Here is an 18,980-nt window from a genome sequence, read left to right on the forward strand (position 1 = left end):
AGAGGAGAAAAGGAGAGATATGATAGAAACATTTAAGTTGCTTCAAGGGTTTTATAGGATAGATGCAGGGGAAATGTTTCAGCAATTGGTAGAGGGACCAAAACAAGGGGTTGTCCTTGGAAGTTGTATAAAGGTGTGGTTAGTAGGGGTGTGGGGGACTAGATTTTTTGCTTGGAGAGCTGTGAATGAGTGGAATGGGTTGCCAGAGTCAGTTGTGAGTGCTTTGTCTGATGGGTTCAAGGAGAGGTATGATAGATTGTGTGGATAGATTGGGTCTCTTGTGATGAGTCTTGGGACTCCATGGAGGTGTAATAATAATAATATGTTATGCCAACAAACTAGAGCAATAAGATTTGATCCATCTGGTTTTATTATATAGCCAAGATATATAATCGCTTTTAGAAAGAAATTACATGTTTTCATGTTTTCAGTTTTAGGTTAGCATTATGTGATCTGTGTATGACGTGTTTTAAAAGGTTGCAGCGTGAATCAAAATCTGCTGAATATATTAGCAAGTCATCTTGAAAAATCAGAATATCACTTTCCAATATAGCTAACAAAACAATATTCATTAAAGCTTAAACTCTGTGCAAAATCATGTGTACCCTGTGGCATACAGAGATTAAGTAGAATTTTTGTCCTATGCGGTGAATGCAAAATAATGTCTGTGTCCAATTTTCAGAAGTCTCTGGTAGTAACCAGAACTGAAATCAAGCTTTGAGAACAATTATGCAACAGTCAAAGTTAATAGCAATTCCTCTATGTGATTCAAAGGAAAATTAATAGGTTCTATAACCTAGTTAACTGTCCTAAAATCAAGACCCAAGTACATATGTTTATTTATTCCAAAGGAAGAAAGGACTGTTCCATGATGATTGCAAATGCTCAATTATATCTGCTTTGAATACTGCTCCAGCTTGAGTTTTTCTATGCATTTTAATAGTTTGGTATTGTTTAATAAAAACTGGTTTACCTGTATTATAATAAGAGAAAGTTATTATAAATAACCATATTTGTTCAAGAGAGGCCAAATATTCTTCTGTTAGCCATGTGATGATTCATAAACATTTTCAGAAACTTAGCAATCTGACTTTTTTTTTTTTTTTGGTTTGCAAATTTGTATTTATCTGAAACTCTATTCACAGAGGTTCACAAGTGAATTCAATCTTATCAATTTCTAGAGTTAGCAAGTTATAATGAATATACTTCCTAATCTGAATCAGAAGAACAAGTAATCATAGGTTTTGTGAGAAAAGACTTTAAAACTAGACTTACAGTATTGATTTCCTATTCATTACCAACAGCATAATCGCAACTGTACTATACCTCACAAGAAAAAGTTTCCCAAATATCAAATCAAAGACTGAGCTTGAAATTCTCTGAGTAACAAGAAATTCAAGTGAAAGTTAAAATTTAAATCAGGAAAGTCGACTTCAGACTTTGAACTTGTGTTGCAACTAATTCTTGATTAAGAACTCCAATTAAAGTGACTTCCTTATCTAAATGAATTATATCATGCCTTACGGAATCCTTAATCAAAAGAAACTGGTCTCATTATTATTGAAACGTGCTCCCATGTTGAACAAAGTCTTACATGGAATCTCTGCAATTAAAACATTTATTCAATTTAAAGCTTCTTGTTTCCAAGGAGACCAAAGTTGTCAAGAATTTAAATGGAGGATCACCTCTCAATCTACTACATGCTTGTCAATTAACTGAGAGGTAGATAATTGCATATTTAATTTTTTTTTAAGGAAAAAAAATTAGAATATGCAACACTTACTTGTGAAGAATTTTGTACTGGTCCACGAAGAGCTAAGATGATTAATTATATTCTCCCAATTTCATTCTCAATTCCTCAGCAATTTCAAGTTGTCTTACTGAGTCTATCCTCTTTTAATGCATGGCCTTTAGTAACTCACATTTTAATCCAATCCTAAACTGTGAAATATCACCCTATCTATGAATTCAATATCTGATTAGGAAATGTCAAAATTTTGAACTAAGGTGATTAGAACCTATCATAATACTAAAACAGATTCCTTGGTACTCTGAATACAACTATGAACCCTCCACAAGTTTGGAGGGTTCATATTATTTCATATCTTAAACATTTCACAGTCAGGGGCTTCTCTTCATTTCTTTGAGCTATTAGCAAGCTGTCTTGCTTTATCCATATCAGGAATTTGATGATGATGACTTCATCATCATCATCAAATTCCTGATATGTACCCTCAAGGGGTGTACAGGATATGGTAGTAGTATATGAAAAACTTACTTTATTACTAACTTCCTATCTACAATTTTCATCCAAATCAATCTGTTACCTGTCAAGACTCCAAGATTATCAGCTGTTATATTTCTGTCTTCTAAGGCACATTTTACTATATCAATCCACCTATATCTTTGTCTTCCTCTGGGTTTTTTTCCTGCCAATCTGGCAGAGAACACTTGCTTTGCTAATCTTTCCTCTCTCATTCAGTTTAAGTGACCATACCACCTGAGATTAGCTCTGCTAACACATTTCTGGGTGTTAGCAGAAACAATGTTACATTCTTTCCTAATATCTTCATTTTTAATATGATATTGCCACTGATGCCATCTGTTCACACCTCTAATCTTTCTCAGGACTCTCGTATCTGTGGTCTCTAGTCTTTGGCCAAGACTAGAGACCACAGATATGATGGTACAACATGACAGAAAGAATCCTTGAACTTTGATTTTTAAAATTATAAAAATTGAGCCTCAGCCCAACTGGCAAGAACTTTAACAGACCAGCTATTCCAAAAATAAAAAAAAGCTTTAGCACTTATCTGAACTCTCTCCTGAAAAGTAATATAGCATGTGAGTTATATTAATTGTGTGAACTACATCACTCATACTGGCATTATCAGATGATTTGTCATTTTTGGAAAGAAAATGCAAAATTAGCAAGTTAATTTGCACAATAAATATTACATCTTTTCTATACAAATCAAAAACATACACAAAAGGAAATGGTGAGAAATCATACTTTGACACAAAAGAAAATCACAGGGAGGAAAAAAATCATAGGAAACAGAATAAAGATAATTGCTGGAAATAAACTTATAAAAGTAAAAAAAATAAAATAAAATTTGTTCATTGCACTCAGTGCCAAGAGTGAATGGTTTATGGCATAAGAATGGAGAGAGGTTATATGTTGGAAATGTTTCCCAAGCAAAACATAAGACATGAGTTGTGTTGAAAGCGGCAGAATGAAGTAATGATGTAAGGCAGTATAGCAAAAGTGTTGTAGGGAATGCAGCAAAAGGAATGGGCAATACTTGATGAAATATGAATGAGAGTATGAAAGAAGTGGCAGAAAATAATGGGGATTATGAAGCAACAATGAGGAGAGAAATAGAGTACTTATGCAGAATCTTTAACTAGACAAAACATGAGCTTAAACTAGTATAGAAATAACTGGTATGTGGCACAAGAGGAGGAAGAATGACGAAAAAGTAAATGGCAAAAGCATAAAAGAGCAAGAAACTGGGAATAAATAGAAGGTACTGTATAGAGATTCAATAAGAGGTGTACTTATTGAAAAAGTGACAAAAGCCTGTTTCCCAGGTGCGATGATAAAAAATGTTAGTGAAGCTATTAGTTGGCAGAAAGGACATGTGAAAGCACTGATTGTTTTGGCAGGCATGAATTTCAACTAACAAAAATAGAAGATAAGGAGGATTTTAGGTTTCAGCGAGATAGTTCATTGCAGCTGATTCAAGATAGAGGTCAACAGGACAAAACATGTTGTTGGTTGTTGATGCAGCCCAGAACAGTCACAAAGAAAGATGTGGATACCATGCATCACTAGAGTAGCACAACAAGTGTAGGCTAAGTAAATTACGGAAGACTTCACTATGGGGACACAGACTGGAGAGAGGGAACAGGACATGGCAATATGAAATTTATACAATTAGTAAGGAATAATTAAATGAAACAACACTAGATCTGGTAATAGAATTAGAAGATATATACATAACAAGGATACACCCTGTCTCTCATTGGGAAAAGAGACAAACCTGGGAGGATGCTAAATATGTAGAATTCTCAGTTAAATCTGGTGAGTATGACAAACTTAGGAGGTAACTTCGGGCAGTTCCATGGCTTAAGAAGCTAAAAGGACAGAATATTAGCAGTGCATGAAAAGTGATTAGGGATTATTTGAGAGAAGCAGTAGAAGACTGCATTATCCATGATCAGAAGGATAAACCAAGTGGGGTCAAGTGGATGAGTAGAGATATAAAGCAAGAGCTAAGGGGGGAAAATCATCACAGAGGAAATAGAAAGAAAAGGTAATCAGTATATTCATGAACTGTACAATGTTCAGGCATGAAGGGAGTGAATGGTTTCATAAGAAAGATTAATCAGATTTGAGAAAAAATGAACTAACTAGGCCAAAGTGAATCCAAAATAGTTTTTTTCACTATGTAGCAAGTAAGATAGAAGAATAACTTTAATCGATGTCAATGGTAAGAAGGCAAAAGAAATATTTCAGTTGCTGAGTGATCACTTTGCCAGGATATATCATCCAGGTGGAGATTTTGCAGTTGCTGATGTAACAGACTGATGTGAGAAATGAGCAGAAGAATAGAAGGTGCTCATCGTATTGAAAAATATCAATGTGAATACATTGATGGCATATCGATCCATGTACTACATGAATGAATGTGCAAGAGAACTGGCAGTGCCACTAATGAAATTATTCTAAGTCTCAGATCTGGCAATGTTCCAAGGGAGTAAAAAGAGGATAAGTTAGCTCCATAAACATGATTCCAAACAGAAGCAGCGAATTACAGACTGATTAGTATAAGGAGTGGTGTTTTTAAAGTTAGAAAAGATGATTAAAGGCAAAATTCAGGAATGGGTGGATAGGAATACAATACTCTATGGGAGAAGCAAAAGAGTTCTATAAAAAGTAAGTCATGCCTTAGTAATTTCCTCCTATTTTATAACAGGGTGACAGTAGAATTAGATAAGGGAAATGACTATACCATAATACTGTTGAACTTTGCAAAGGCATATTACAGAATATCACATGAAAAAAATGATAAGTGGAAGTAAATGACAACATATGAAAGCTGGTGGGTGATTGACAGACATCAAAGAGTATATATGATGGAGTGGAATTTAGGAGAATGAAGCTGATTAGAGAGTGCCTCAAGGCTCTGTACTAGGGCCATTGCTCATTATTTTGTATATTGATTATATAGAAAATGATTTAGGGGTGCTTAAGGGTCAGAGCTGTATAACTCAGAGGAGACCTCCACATAGCCTTTAAAGGAATGCGGAGAACTGACCAGGGATTCTGCCCTAATGTCCAATCCTCACCTTCTCGTGGTGCACCCTGTTGGGTATCTACCTGGATGTTGAACGAACGAGGATGGGCTGGAAATTTGGGATTTAGCCGACCAAATTGTATTCTTATTGGTTAAACCAAAATAAAAAATGATGGTACGACATGACAAAATTTCAAGCCGGCTGGGGCATCGCCCAGTTAAACAAGGTCCCCCGTTGTTTTCAATGTAGGGCATTGTTTCTCAACCTTCTTTCTTGCGTGCCTCATTTTTTAATATTAGTTTTTGTGCTTCCCCCCCCTTGCAATTCTTGTGTTGAGATACTGACAAAATCCATAAAAGTTTAGCAAAACAAAAAAAAAAAAAAAAAAAAAAGAACTAGGAATTAATTAAAATTTTTAATGGCATCATGTCATCATCACATCTTTTGAAAATTGTATAAATCTGGCATCACAGCACAGACTGTTGAATTGTATCGGCCTTTCGGAAACATTCGCGATTTTATCATGGAAAGTATCGAATGTTCTGGAAATGTTTCTGCGAGTATAAATAAGGCTTGAAATGGCAAGACGGCAGTAACATGGAACAGTGAGAAGTCAATCGTCAGCGTTATTTTACTCCTATTCACAACGACTGTAATACATGTCAAAAAAACAATCTTTTCTAGTGTAGAAAAATGGATAAATTTTTAATTGGGCGTAAGTGGGTATCTGATGACCGTGGAGCATTGAGGTCAACAAATTCAGGTTCACAGAATATCACTCTGAAAGCAAAATCAAGAAAGTATGCAGCAGAATATTTATATTTTGGTTTTACAAAGTCTGAAGTAAATGATGAAGAAAGACCACTGTGTGTTATTGGAAAAATGAGAAAGTTTCTCTTATTTGAAAAATATGAGAAAGTTTTACTAAACAACTATAGCGCATACCTTTATCAAATGATACTGTTGTTCGGCAAATTGGTGATATATGTGAAGATATACAGCAACAACTTTTGTCGAAGATTTGTGACCATTTATTCTCAATTCAGCTTGACGAAGCAACAAATAGCAACAAGGACTATCATTTAATTGCTTATGTTTGATTTTGTGATATTCACCAGTTGAAGAGTTATTGTTTTGTAAACCAATAGAAAGAAGAGCCTGATCGTGCTCGAGTTATATCTGGAAGAGTTAAAAGTTTACAAGCCCTTGTGAGGGAAAACTCCCGACAATGTATTTGGACACGTTGCATGATTCACAGAGAAACTCTTGCTGCAAAGGAAATGAGTCCTAGTCTAAACATTGTGTTAACAGTTTTAACCGTAGTGAATTATATATAAATGAGATCCTTAAAATAAAGACTGTTTTCTGAACTTTGCAAAGACATGGCTGGAGTGGAACATTCAGCTTTACTATTTTACTGTAAGACAAGATGGTTATCACAGGGAAAATGTTTACAAAGTGTTTACGAATTAAGAGAAAATAGCAATCTTCTTGGAAGAGGAAAATCACAAAGAAGCAGAGAAGTTTAGATACCACTTATTTGTGATGAAATTGAGCAACTTGGTAGACATATTCGAGAAACTAAAAAGTAAACTTGCAACTCCAAGGAAAAAATACACATATTCTTAGAGATGACTGACAAAGTTAATGCTTTTTGTAGAAAACTAGAGTTATGGAACAAAAAGGTAAAGCAACAAAAATGAGAAATATTTGCAAATGTGGATGAATTTATCAAAATTTACAAGGCAACATACCAAAGTTTTATTTGCAATAATTGAAAATCATTTAACAATGCTGACGAAGAATTTTAGAAACTATTTTATAACCGACGACAACATAATGGCAATGTACAAGTGGGTTAGAAACCCATTTCAAATTACCCCTGAAGGTTTCTCAATTGAAGAGGAACAATTTATAAACTTCACATCAAGCGGCAAAATCAAAAGACAATTTTCATCTAAATCACTGTTTGAAGTCAAGAACTTTTCATGCACTTTTGCCATTTCCAATATCTTATCTTTGTTAAATCAGGTTTTCTGCCATGGCTGCCTTAAAAACAAAACATCGATCTCAGTTAAACGTAGAAAGAGAACTAAGAGTGTCAATTTCCAATGTATCACCATCATATGAAATGCTTTGCTCTGCAACACAGGCCCAAGGAAGCCATTAATTTTTAGATTCCTTTTAGATTAATTAGTTGCCGAGTATATTTTGCAATATTGATATATTCTCGTAAGTGTAACTAGTTTTTTCAATAGAACTGATTTTATACATTTTATTATATTATTTTCAGAGTGTATTTTATGTTTTTGTGTCAATAAATAGTTTCATTAAATGCTTTTGTTTCAATAAAGTAGTTTTTTCAGTTTTTCCTTTGATTTCCACTTTCTTCATCACCCCCCCTTTAGGTATTTTGTGTCCCCAAAAAAAGGGGGGGTTCCCCATAGGTTAAGAATCATTGGGTTAGAGATTTAGTATAATAGTGGACAGAGTTGAAGTTCAGATGGCATATTGCAAAAGATGGCAAAATAGCTCAACAGATTGTTGAAAAACTTTAACAAATAAAGATGAGGTTATTATTGCTCTTTATAATGCTTAGCTGCATCTTGACTACTCTGCATAGATGTTGTCACATGTTTCTTAGTGACAAGGAGGTAGTGGAGAGGATCCAGAGACAAGTGATCAAGCTAATGAGAGGTCTATGGGAATGAGGATGGATTGAAGCCGTGTGGGTTGCAAAACTTAGTTGACAGGCAGAAAAAGGAGGAGACATGATAGAAACTTATAAGTTACTAGAGGGTTTTACAAGATTGACACAAAACATACCTTTCAATACATGATAAATGGACTGCCAGCAATTGAAATTGCCATGACAGTGAATGATAGGTATTGTGTGTATAACGGTTAATGTATGTCTCCTGCAATGAGTCTTGTGAATGGATGGAGATATCTGTAAAATAATAATAATATAATGCAATCATCGCTTTTCCTTTATTTTTCTATTTGTGTTCTGTTTTTTTTTTTGTTTGCAATTTATTTTGTCTTGCAATATTTTTCTAAAATTACCACAGCAAACCTTGCACTATAACAATGTACATAGCTAGTCCCTAGGGTTTTGTATAGTTAAGCATATTGTATTTCTTTAGCATCTTTACAAGTAAACCCTCCACATTGCTATAACTAGTAAGTTTCCTTTTTTGCCACATCTCGGATGCAAAATGTCTGTTGTGCTCCTGTAAAGTTCTGCTTATATATTATCAATTCTAGCATTTTTTTAAAATACTTCTTTAAAGTCTTCTATTCATTTCTCTCTCTCTCTCTCTCATAATTATCTTCTTCTTCTTTCAGTATCTTCACTTACTTGTTATGTACTGATCTCTCTTTTCTCATATTTTTTTTTTAGTTATCATCACTGCTATTTCATGCAGCCATTTCACTTCTTGTTTGTCCACGTGGTTAGTCTAGTGGCTGTGCGCTTCGCAACCATATGACTGGGGGAAGGAGTGTTCCAGGTTCGATTCCCGTCAAAGACGTGAGGAATTTGAGGATCTTGCCATAGCCAAGTTAGCCAGTCTTGGGCGCGGGCAGTAGGGTTTTTTCCGGAAGTTTATCTCGGGTTTTTCATCCCGCAAGCAGGCAAACCGGCCCCGTGAACACACACACGGATCTGCAGTCATAAATACTTAACCCCCCCATGAGGGGGCTCAACTCGCCCCAATAGGGATGGGGGAGAAAAAGGGAGGAAACTCCATATGAATAAATAAATAAACTTGTTTTATTGTTGCAGATTCAGCTTCTCTGCACATCTCTTCGATACCTAAAGTTCATAAGTTGACAGACAAATTATGAAGGTTTAGAGAAAAACAGAAAGCTTCCCTCCTCTATTCTTTTAAGCAGTTTCAGAGAAACAGAAAACTAGTTTAAAAAAGAGAGGAGGAAAGAGAGAGAAAGTGAAAATAACAAAAAGGAACCATCACAAAAGGAAAGGAGACACTATTCATTAGAGTAAGAGAAATAAGAGATGAGTATAGAACAAATAAAAAATGGTTAAATCTAGTGTAAATTTCCTCTTTTTCCAAGAATATTTGTGATGATTAATTAAATAGGAGGTTTGCAATTAAATAAGAGGTTCCTAGAACTCTGTTAAAGTTTACTGTTTGAGAACTGATATTTTTAAATATATTTTCCAATATATATTTCCATACTATTATTCTATTTTCAATTTTGTTTTCAGTTATTTCGACTTCCAATAAATAAAATAAACAAAATAACTGCCAATAAATTAAAAACAGCCTGGAGAAAGAGGGTTCATTCCTTTTGATTTGATATAAGTTAAAACAGATTCAACTGAAGTGTAGCAAAATAACAACTCTTACTTCAAATAACCGTAAATCAGCTGGAACTTTGTCACCAATATTCAATAACACGATATCACCTGGAACTAAATTTCTTGCTAAAAATGTTTCTTGATGTCCATTGCGAAGACTGTAATATAAATTAAAAATTATACATAGTAAAAGATCAATGCTTATATATGGACATATATATACAAAGGGTATCCCAGGAGGAATGCGTGTTCCTTGGGTGATTAAGCAAAAAAAAAAATGTTTTTATCGGCAATATTAATCAAGTTTACATCAATGGGTCTGATTTCTAGATAGTATAAAGCTATGCGATTTGCAAAAGAAAAGTAAAATATTGTATTAAATTTATTAAAAACAGCCTGGCAAAATAGAATGCATTCCTTTTGATTTAATATGAGTAAAAACGGATTTCAACTGAAATGTAGCAAAAAAATGTTTACTTCAATTAACAAATCAGCTGGAACTCTGTTACCAATATTAACTAGTGACAGAGTTCCAGCTGGATTAGAAGTTACAAAATGTTTCAATATCTTAACACTTAAAAGTAAGTTGGAAAATTAATTATTTTTAGAAATGTTTTTATTAATATCAATAATAATAATAATTGCTCAACATTTCAGCTATCTACATGGATATATATTTCTCTTCTTCATAATAATGATTGTTCTCTCACTGTTGATTGGAATAGTCTAAGGAATAGTAAAATCAGGAGTTCTAGCTGGCCAGGGACAGGGACATCCCCAATGACTTCAATAATTGAGACAGAGTGATAAACAAAGAATGAGATAAACGAAAATTAGAAAAGAATGTAGTGGAGTTCATCATGAATATACACATTCATTGTGAAGAATTTATGGAGACAACACATGTTAGAATAATTACTTTACTTATCATTATGAAAGTAACATTCGATATTTTGACCTCTGTATTGAGGTCATCATCGTCATCACGAAAACATAAATATGTGCAAGATACAAGCTACATGACAATACACTACACAAAAGTAAGATGAATCTAAATGTTTGTTAATCTTTTCCCTAGGCTGACCTCTAGTGGAAAAAAAAATATATATATATATATATATAAACAAAAAATTAAACTACATTAAACAATTTCTAAATTCTCTCGTATTAGTATTTTCTTCTGTTTGGGGGTTGTTCTGGATGCTATATGGGTTGAAGATGGGTCCTCAAAATTCTTGGAATATTTTAATCTCATTCTTGTTCAATATTTGGATGATGTTTCTGCATTTCACAGGCTTCTTTGAATTTTGTTTCAAACCAAGTTTTGGTGTAGTGTAGGGAGTTGGTACCTTTCTAGTCAAATCTGTGACAAGTTTGGAGTGCATGGTCTGACAGGCCTGTTTTACCATAGTGGAAGTATTTAATGTGTCATTTGCATTCATCTTTTCTAATTGGGATGGCACATCCTGTTTCCCTTATGTAAGGTAGGTTACAAGTACACTGAATTTTGTAAACTCCCCCCTGGGTGGGCAAGGTATGGAAGAGCTCAGTAAATTTCTTAATTTTGCAAGGGTTGTGAAGGTTTTCTTAATATTGTATTTAAGTAGTGTGCTATCTATTTTTTTTCCAAAATGCCCCTAATGTATGGCATTCTTGTAATTTTTTTTTTTTTTTTTTTTTGCTTTTAATGCCATTTTTTGGAGGATTTTGTAAACTGCCTTTTTATTGTAGCCATTTTTTACAAACATTTGGCTAATAATTCAAATTCTTGGTTCAGAGCCTGTTCATTGGAGCAAATTGTTACGGCTCTGTGTTTTGAGGGTGATGATGACCCCTATTTTTTTGTGTTGGCTGGTGGGATGAATTTTTATGTATGTATTGGCCTGTGTGTGTGTGTGTGTAGGTTTGCAGTAGAGTGTGAAGGAGAGGCAGCAGCTATAGGGAAGACATGTGAAAGGTGTGTCTAGAAAAGGAAGAGAGTTGTTGTTTTCGATCTTGATGGTGAACTGGATCTGTTTGTGTTGTTTGTTCAGGTGACTCAAGAATGTATTTCATGTTTTGCAGCCGTGGGGGCCAAATGGCAAAAATATCATCAACATATCTGAGCCAGATTTTGGGCTTTGACAGAAACTAGAGCTCACTGCTCAAAGTCTTTCATGTAAAAGTTAGCTATTGGGGGGAAAGTGGTGAGTCTGTGATAAGTAAAGCAATTATTCTAACACGTGTTGTGTCTCCATAAATTCTTCACTATGAATGCTGACACCGTGTAACCTTAAAAAAAAAGGAATGAATATACACATGCAACCGCAGTGTATATTCATACTGGCACACATCAGTATTCGCAAGCATAAAATCCCAAAACATCACTCATAACTCAACCTTCTCTGCTACCATAATTCTTGCAAACTGTGTGGAAGTAAATACTCTGTATTTAGTGCTTTTCAAAACTTCCTTTTAGGAATTCAAATGCATGCAAGATATTTGTTGAGCACTACTTGTTCCAGAAGTGCACCAAATTGCTGAATGGTCATTAGTTTGAACTTCTAAATTCATATAAAACACCCAATGATCTACTTAACCACAAAAGCCAGTTAGCAAGCCTGGTTGACTGAGTGGTTAGCGTATCCGCTCTCCAGACTAAAAGCTGCTGGTTCGAATCCCGGCATGGGCATGGATGTTTGTGATTGTCTGTGAAAACCGGTGGTGGTGGGAGGTAGATGGCGTTGGTGTAGTTGTAGTTCGTTGTAGTTGGTGGAATGAGTGAGTGGTGGAGACTGAGTTGCAGAGTAGGTACCCTCCCTCAATGAGTCTTTGGACTCCCTGGAGGTGTCACGTAATAATAATAATAAAATACATCAACAAATACTTTTTTAATTGGCGAAAATACAATTGGGACTATTCTTCAACAGCAATTCTTGCACTCATTCCAAAAACTGTAAATGAAGTGAATGTTGGCGCACGCATACACACACACACACACACACACACAAATATATATATATATATATATATATATATTAGCCAGCCTGGTTGGCTGAGCAGTTAGTGTATCCGCTCTCCAACAAAAAGGCTGCGGGTTCGAATCCCACCATGAGCATGGATGTTTGTAATTGTCTGTGGAAATACTAGTGGTGGTGGTGGCAGGCGATAGATGGCATTGGTATAGTTGGAGTTAGTTGGAGTTGGTGGATTGAATGGGAGATAGAGAGATGTTGAGTAGGTGTCCTCCCTTGATGAGTCTTTTGACTCCCTGGAGGTGTCACATAATAATAATAATAACAACAACATATATACACACATGGCTCATTTTAAACACTTAACCAATATATTTTCATTAAAGCACTCGGGCACACATGACTAACTAGTAACATACAATGATGTACCATTTACCAGCTCGAAGAATGCTAATGTATACACAGTCATCAGAGGTGTATATTTCAGAATGTGCTAGGTGCGATGCAGACCCATGGAATAGCAATATCACCAATATTATATTTTTACATATAATTATTCCTGTTAAAGACTCCCCTAATTGTTTCCTGGCTTTGCATGATTCCTAAAAGTAAACACAATATACCAATGCTTCATGAAGAGGACACTTTTTGATGTGTAAGCATTGTATCACATTCGTGTTAATAGCCCACGTATGCAGTCACAAATGCCAGCCATTTGAACAGACGTAGATGCCACAATGGTAAAAGAGCTCTTTTTATACCTCCTTAATGAATGGCTGATTATGTGGCTCTAGTTATCAGAAAAGTTTAACTGCTGTTTCTCTTGTTCTTCTTTAAATATTAAAAATTCAAGAGGATAGATATGGGGCCAGGGCTGAGATCTAAGCAAAATTTTCTCCCAAAGCATCTGCAATAGCTTTGGATTCAGTAAGGTAGATAAATGGTGTGTTCTATAGCTCTTTTCATTTTCCAAGTTTTATTACAGACAATTTTTGAAGTGTTTGATTAACAGATATGTAAAGTGGATCTAAAATGGTTTTTGACCTCAGCATCTAATGTAACGTTCTTTAGCACAAGCACATTTGAAAGCTATGAGATTCAACATCTATGAAATATACCCCAGACTCTGTCTTGATCTACTTGACACCAATGCTTTAGACAGCATAGAAATTAAGAAAATATTTTTGAAATTGCAGTTGATGCTGTCTGTTACATATGTCGTTGCTTTACTGATAGGTGTTTGACTGGCTGCAACTGAGTGGAATCTAAAAGAACATGGATGACTAGGGCCAACTATGCTTTAATTAGAATATTAATGATATAGGGATCGATTTAAAGAGGAATATTCAGTTGTTTGCTGATAATGAAAAATAGGGGAGAGCAATAGTTGATAAAGGTGATGGAAATATCCAGAATGATTTAAATAAATTTGCATTGTGGGTGAATGATAATGGTTACCAATTTAATGTTGCAAAATAAAATTACACACTTCAGGTTGAAATGATTACATACTGGTATCAACATAGAGGGCTACTACAAAAGTTTAGTTTACAGAAGAGCTAATCACATTTTTTTAACATCAAGTTAAAAACATGTGAAAAAGAACCAGGCAGCACTAATTACATCATTCTACCTAGATCATGATCTAGATGCACTGATGTAATTAGATGTGCCTTGAGTAACCAAAATGTAACACTACCTAATTTTACACTTAGTTTCTGCTCACATGCTTGATATATTCTGTAGAAATGACTGAAGAAGAGTGCAATCCTTATATCTTCCCAAATGGTACAAAACCAAATTTTAAAATAAGTCTGTGACACACTAATCACTCACTCCAGCCTACAGTGATGAGGCCTAAAGAACAATATGGATTCGTTCCAGAACATCCAACTGATCTTAAGAAAACAGTTCAGGAAGATAAATCAACTGTTTCATGATGTCAAACAGTTATTAATGTAAGTAAACAAAGGACTCAAGGTCAACCAGTTCACAATTAAAATAAATGAGGGCTTTTGGCTACTGGCAAGCTCCAATTGGTGGGGATCAAATATAATGGTTTGAAACCTATAGAGTAGGTAGTGATACTGTAAAATTCGATGCGGTGAAATTTTTGTTAAATTTTTCCAACATCGATTTTACAGAGGTACCAAATCATGTGAAAGGAACAAAATTGTACATTACTGTATTTTAAAGGCTAAATACGGATTGTAAACTTGTAAAGGTAACTGACTAAAAGAATGACATAGAATTGTTCGTAAGTTATAAAATATTGTAAAAGTTCAATTTGTGCATTACGTTGATTTAATATTAAATTCTGATATAAAATTGTAAGAGTAACAGAATGTAAAAGCATTTCTGCCTCAAGTTAAGAGGATTAGATGAGATTATTATGTTGGCAACTTGAAAGTGAACAAAGGTATTGATGATCATTCAGATGTGGAGATTTTGCAACCAAAAATGAAGGTCAAGCCAACAGTGACGTCAGTATATTTACAAAAGATTCAGGGTCTCCGACTCTAAAACAAGGAACTTCAGAATCGTATAAAAGAGGTCTTGAGAACGGCAATAAAAAAGGGGAGCTCTGAGTTTTTTCTTCTTGCTGCAGTTCGTTGGCCCGATCAGACTTCTGAGATTTCATTAGAACATGACGGGGAAACCAGGAAAGGCAGATTATTCTTCGGAGATGTATTTTCGGTAACGGAATGTGTCATGTGCAACCAGATACACAGTGCCTACATTACACCTAGAACTAACGGCGAGCTATGCTACAATTCCCGGAAAAGGACTATAGCAGGACAACCATCAGGAGCCATTCAGCAAAAGTTAGTATATAGGACACAGGAAAGCAGTCAGCAAAACTGCCACAAAATCTCCAAAGCTGGTAGGACTATATGTTTCTGAGAATTTGTGAGTAGATTCTATTGCATTAATGTTGAGGTAATGATTAAGAATTGTATGTCCACTGAACATAGCTGTTAAAATAATTGTATAGTCGCTATAAGAGATAATTGAGGCTGAGAGTTAGCTAGTATATATATTAAGAAGAATGTTAGCCACCAATGTAAATTGTAAGCCAGAAATTGCCTAGATTTGTAAAGCAAGTTATTTAAGCATTGTGAATAGCAGGGGCCTAATTTGTAAGGTTACGATTTGAACTTAAGATAGGCATCAGAAAGAAATTGTTCAATTGTATATTAGATTGTATAGCTGCTTAAGGTAAAACACGTTTTGTTTGCTTAAAAGTATCGCCTGATCTTTGACCAATGCACTGTCTCATAAAAACAACCGAACCTGTGTGCTTAAATTAGAGAAACTGCCACGACTGACTAATTAGAAATTACTTTAGAAAGTGATCTATTCTATAAGTGTTATAACTAATCTTCTCTTGCTATAAAATTAATTCGTGATGGCACAGTCGACAAACAATAAAAATTTTTCCTGAGTTACATAGCGGGGAGATAGTTAATTGTAACCGTGAAATGCCTATTTTATAGGCCCTTTAACTAACAGTACTAACACTTGTAGGAAGCATAAGGGATTGTAAGCGGGGACAAAGTTAATCGGGTTAGATTAGAATAAGGTAAAGAGAACTTAACAGAGAGGTTGAAGTTAAAGTAGACATGGGAAGGATAACAACAAAAGAGTAAAAAAAAAAAAAAATTATAATACATAGGTGCAACTGACAACAGTCGATGTTGGAGAAAATAATTAACATAACCTAAAATATTATAACAATAACAACCGAAAAAAATTTACAATACCAACTAAGAATAGAACTATAATGGAGATAATCTTAGCTGGTATATCTACCTACCTGAGGAAAGGGAAGAATGAACAGCCAAAACTACTCCAAATTTCAATATCTTTGTTCATTCTTAAATATAGGAAATGTAATTTCTTTTGCTTTCAAGGCAGTCAAACGGATTTTTTCGAGTGAAAGAATGTTTCACTAAGTTTCTTTGGAAATGTTGATGCAGTCTGAATTATACTTATACTGTACCTCATGTTATGCTCATAATTTTTATTTATTTAATAAATAGCAAAACATTTAATTTTTTAAATATTTTAAAGTGATTGTGTTGAGATACCTAATATAGAAGTAACATAAAACATATATAACACATCGCTTGAAATATTTTGAATTACTACTTTTTTTTTTTTTGAGCCAGTGTCAAAGTTCAGTTGTCTTTATTATTATAGACATAAGAATACTGAGATAAGAAAAATTATTATAGCTACATATACATCTAGAATCAGTACATGAAGCCTTTTCTTGAATTTATTACCACTTGTAATAAATTCGAAAAAAAAACAGAGGGAATGCAATAACACTCCCATTTTTACAATAAGCCATCAATAATGATACTTGTGACTTGTCTCTTTATATCCTCATCAAGCTAAGAATGTTGCATTTATTTTATTATTTATGAGACATGCAAACATATCACACATTTAATATCATGGTTGAGCCAAGGGTTGGATAATCCAGTGACCCTACTCTAGAAACCAAACACGGTATTTTTACAAGCTACTTCAGGCTACCTATAAGCAGGACAGCTGTCTCACAGGTAATAAAAATCATCAACTACTTACAGATTTTACAGAAAAACATCCTTATTACAATGGATTTGAGTCTACTGATTAGAGAGTGGGAATGTATTCCTTAGCCAATCAGTTTAGTGAAGATATCAAGTTCAGGAAAATGCACATGCATATTGAGAAAGAATGACAACTGTTGTTACTAATTAATTTGGTAATAAAATTGGAGAAACAAAACTATTTCCTCCAATAAAAAATTTGTCCTAAAACAACCTCTTTGTAGTAATGCAAAATAAATTTAATAAAAGCTATCTTCATTATCTAAAATTATATCTAAAAAGCTTACCAATTACATGTTGGAGGAACAAGCTTATTTAATTCTTCTAACGATTTCTCTGATCTATATTCCTGAAATCAAATTTACACAATAGGGTAATATGCAATTAAATTATTTTCCTAATATTCAGAAAAAAAAAAATTAAAAAATTTATAAGAAAAGAGAGAGGAGAAAATATAGCTATAAGATTTTCTATAGCTATACCTCTATATATAGCTATTATATAGAGGTATAGCTACAAAATAACTATACCTCTATATAATTATTGAATGAATATATACAGGGTGTTCGGGATAAATTTGACATATTTATAATTAATTATATTTTTCCGTAAGTTACATGTATTAACACACACTTCTCTTCATTTAAAAGTTTGGACCCTTCTTCATTCATATACAAGATGTCAGAAAGGATGGATAGCTGGAACCCACCTGAATCATGGAAGAGAATAACTTGTATCATGGTGATTCGTGCCCGCCATCAAAATAAGGATATTACGACTGCTGCCCAATGCTCCCTGAATACAGTAAAAACAATCAGGCATGAACTAGAGACTTGCAATGGTGACTACGAGGATGTAGCAAGAAGAAAGATCCCTAGCAGACGATCTGATTGCGTTCGTACAGCAGAATTCCTCGCAAATCTGCAGGAACAGGTGTTGAAGAACCCTGGCATTGGAATTCGGGCTTTGTTCGTGGAGTTGCTAACTGTAGTCAAGCCCTGGATAACAAGGGTAGCCAATGGTAGGCCGTATGTATGGCAGCAGGATTCGGCCCCTTGCCACACCTCTGGGAAAAGTCAAAAATGGTTGTCTGAAAATTTCTACGACTTCACCAGTCCAAATGTTTGGCCTCCAAACTCCCCAGACCTTAACCCCATGGATTATTTTGTATGGGGCGCAGTTGAAAAAGACACCAATCGCACTTCCAGTAATACAAAAGCCCAGTTAATGGATAAAATTAAAACAGTTTTTGCGGCCCTTCCCAGGGAGACTGTAGCATCAGCTTGTTCGAGGTTCCGAAGCAGAATTGAAGCTGTGATCGATGCTAATGGTGGTTATTTTGAGTAAATCTTGTTGATAGTATTGTAATTAACTCTGCCTGTAATGTTTTTTTGTCAATTCATTAAATTTAATAGATACAAAGAAGATTTTCTTTTTCCTTACGAAACTGTCAAATTTATCCCGAACACCCTGTATATATATTTTTAATGAATGACTACACCAATGAAATATGCTCTTATATTTGAAAGCTCAATAACATACGAAAGTGTGCATTTCCTGACTATACTGAAGATATTACAAATATGCTTATGCATATGGTTGCAACAACTACTGAAATAAGGATGGAACATGATAATGATTGACTGTTCAGAGACTTATATAAATAACTTAATGATCAACATCATCATCAAATTCCTGACATATACCTTCAAGGGGGGGGGGGTACAGGATATGATAGTGGTACATGAAAAATTTATATCATTCTTAACTTCCTATCTACAATTTTCTCCCAAA

The 18,980-nt window shown here is 34.4% G+C and overlaps 1 protein-coding gene across 3 annotated transcripts in view; it reads right to left on the reverse strand.

Moving 5' to 3' along the window:
• SPoCk (secretory pathway calcium atpase) overlaps nucleotides 1–18,980 on the reverse strand; it is a 518,064-nt gene that overhangs the window by 348,704 nt on the left and 150,380 nt on the right. For all 3 annotated transcript variants that reach the window (XM_090398525.1, XM_090398527.1, XM_090398526.1), the window contains exons 5-6: nucleotides 17,474–17,535; nucleotides 9,681–9,789 (exon numbers count right to left, since the gene is read on the reverse strand). In XM_090398525.1, the coding sequence (XP_090254651.1) occupies nucleotides 9,681–9,789; nucleotides 17,474–17,535 (171 nt within the window). The remainder of the gene's footprint in view (nucleotides 1–9,680; nucleotides 9,790–17,473; nucleotides 17,536–18,980) is intronic.

This window comes from Typopeltis vanoorti, chromosome 9, assembly GCF_054136105.1.
Source record: "Typopeltis vanoorti isolate ZY-2024b chromosome 9, IOZ_Tvanoo_1.0, whole genome shotgun sequence".
Taxonomy (NCBI): Eukaryota; Metazoa; Arthropoda; class Arachnida; order Uropygi; family Thelyphonidae; genus Typopeltis; species Typopeltis vanoorti.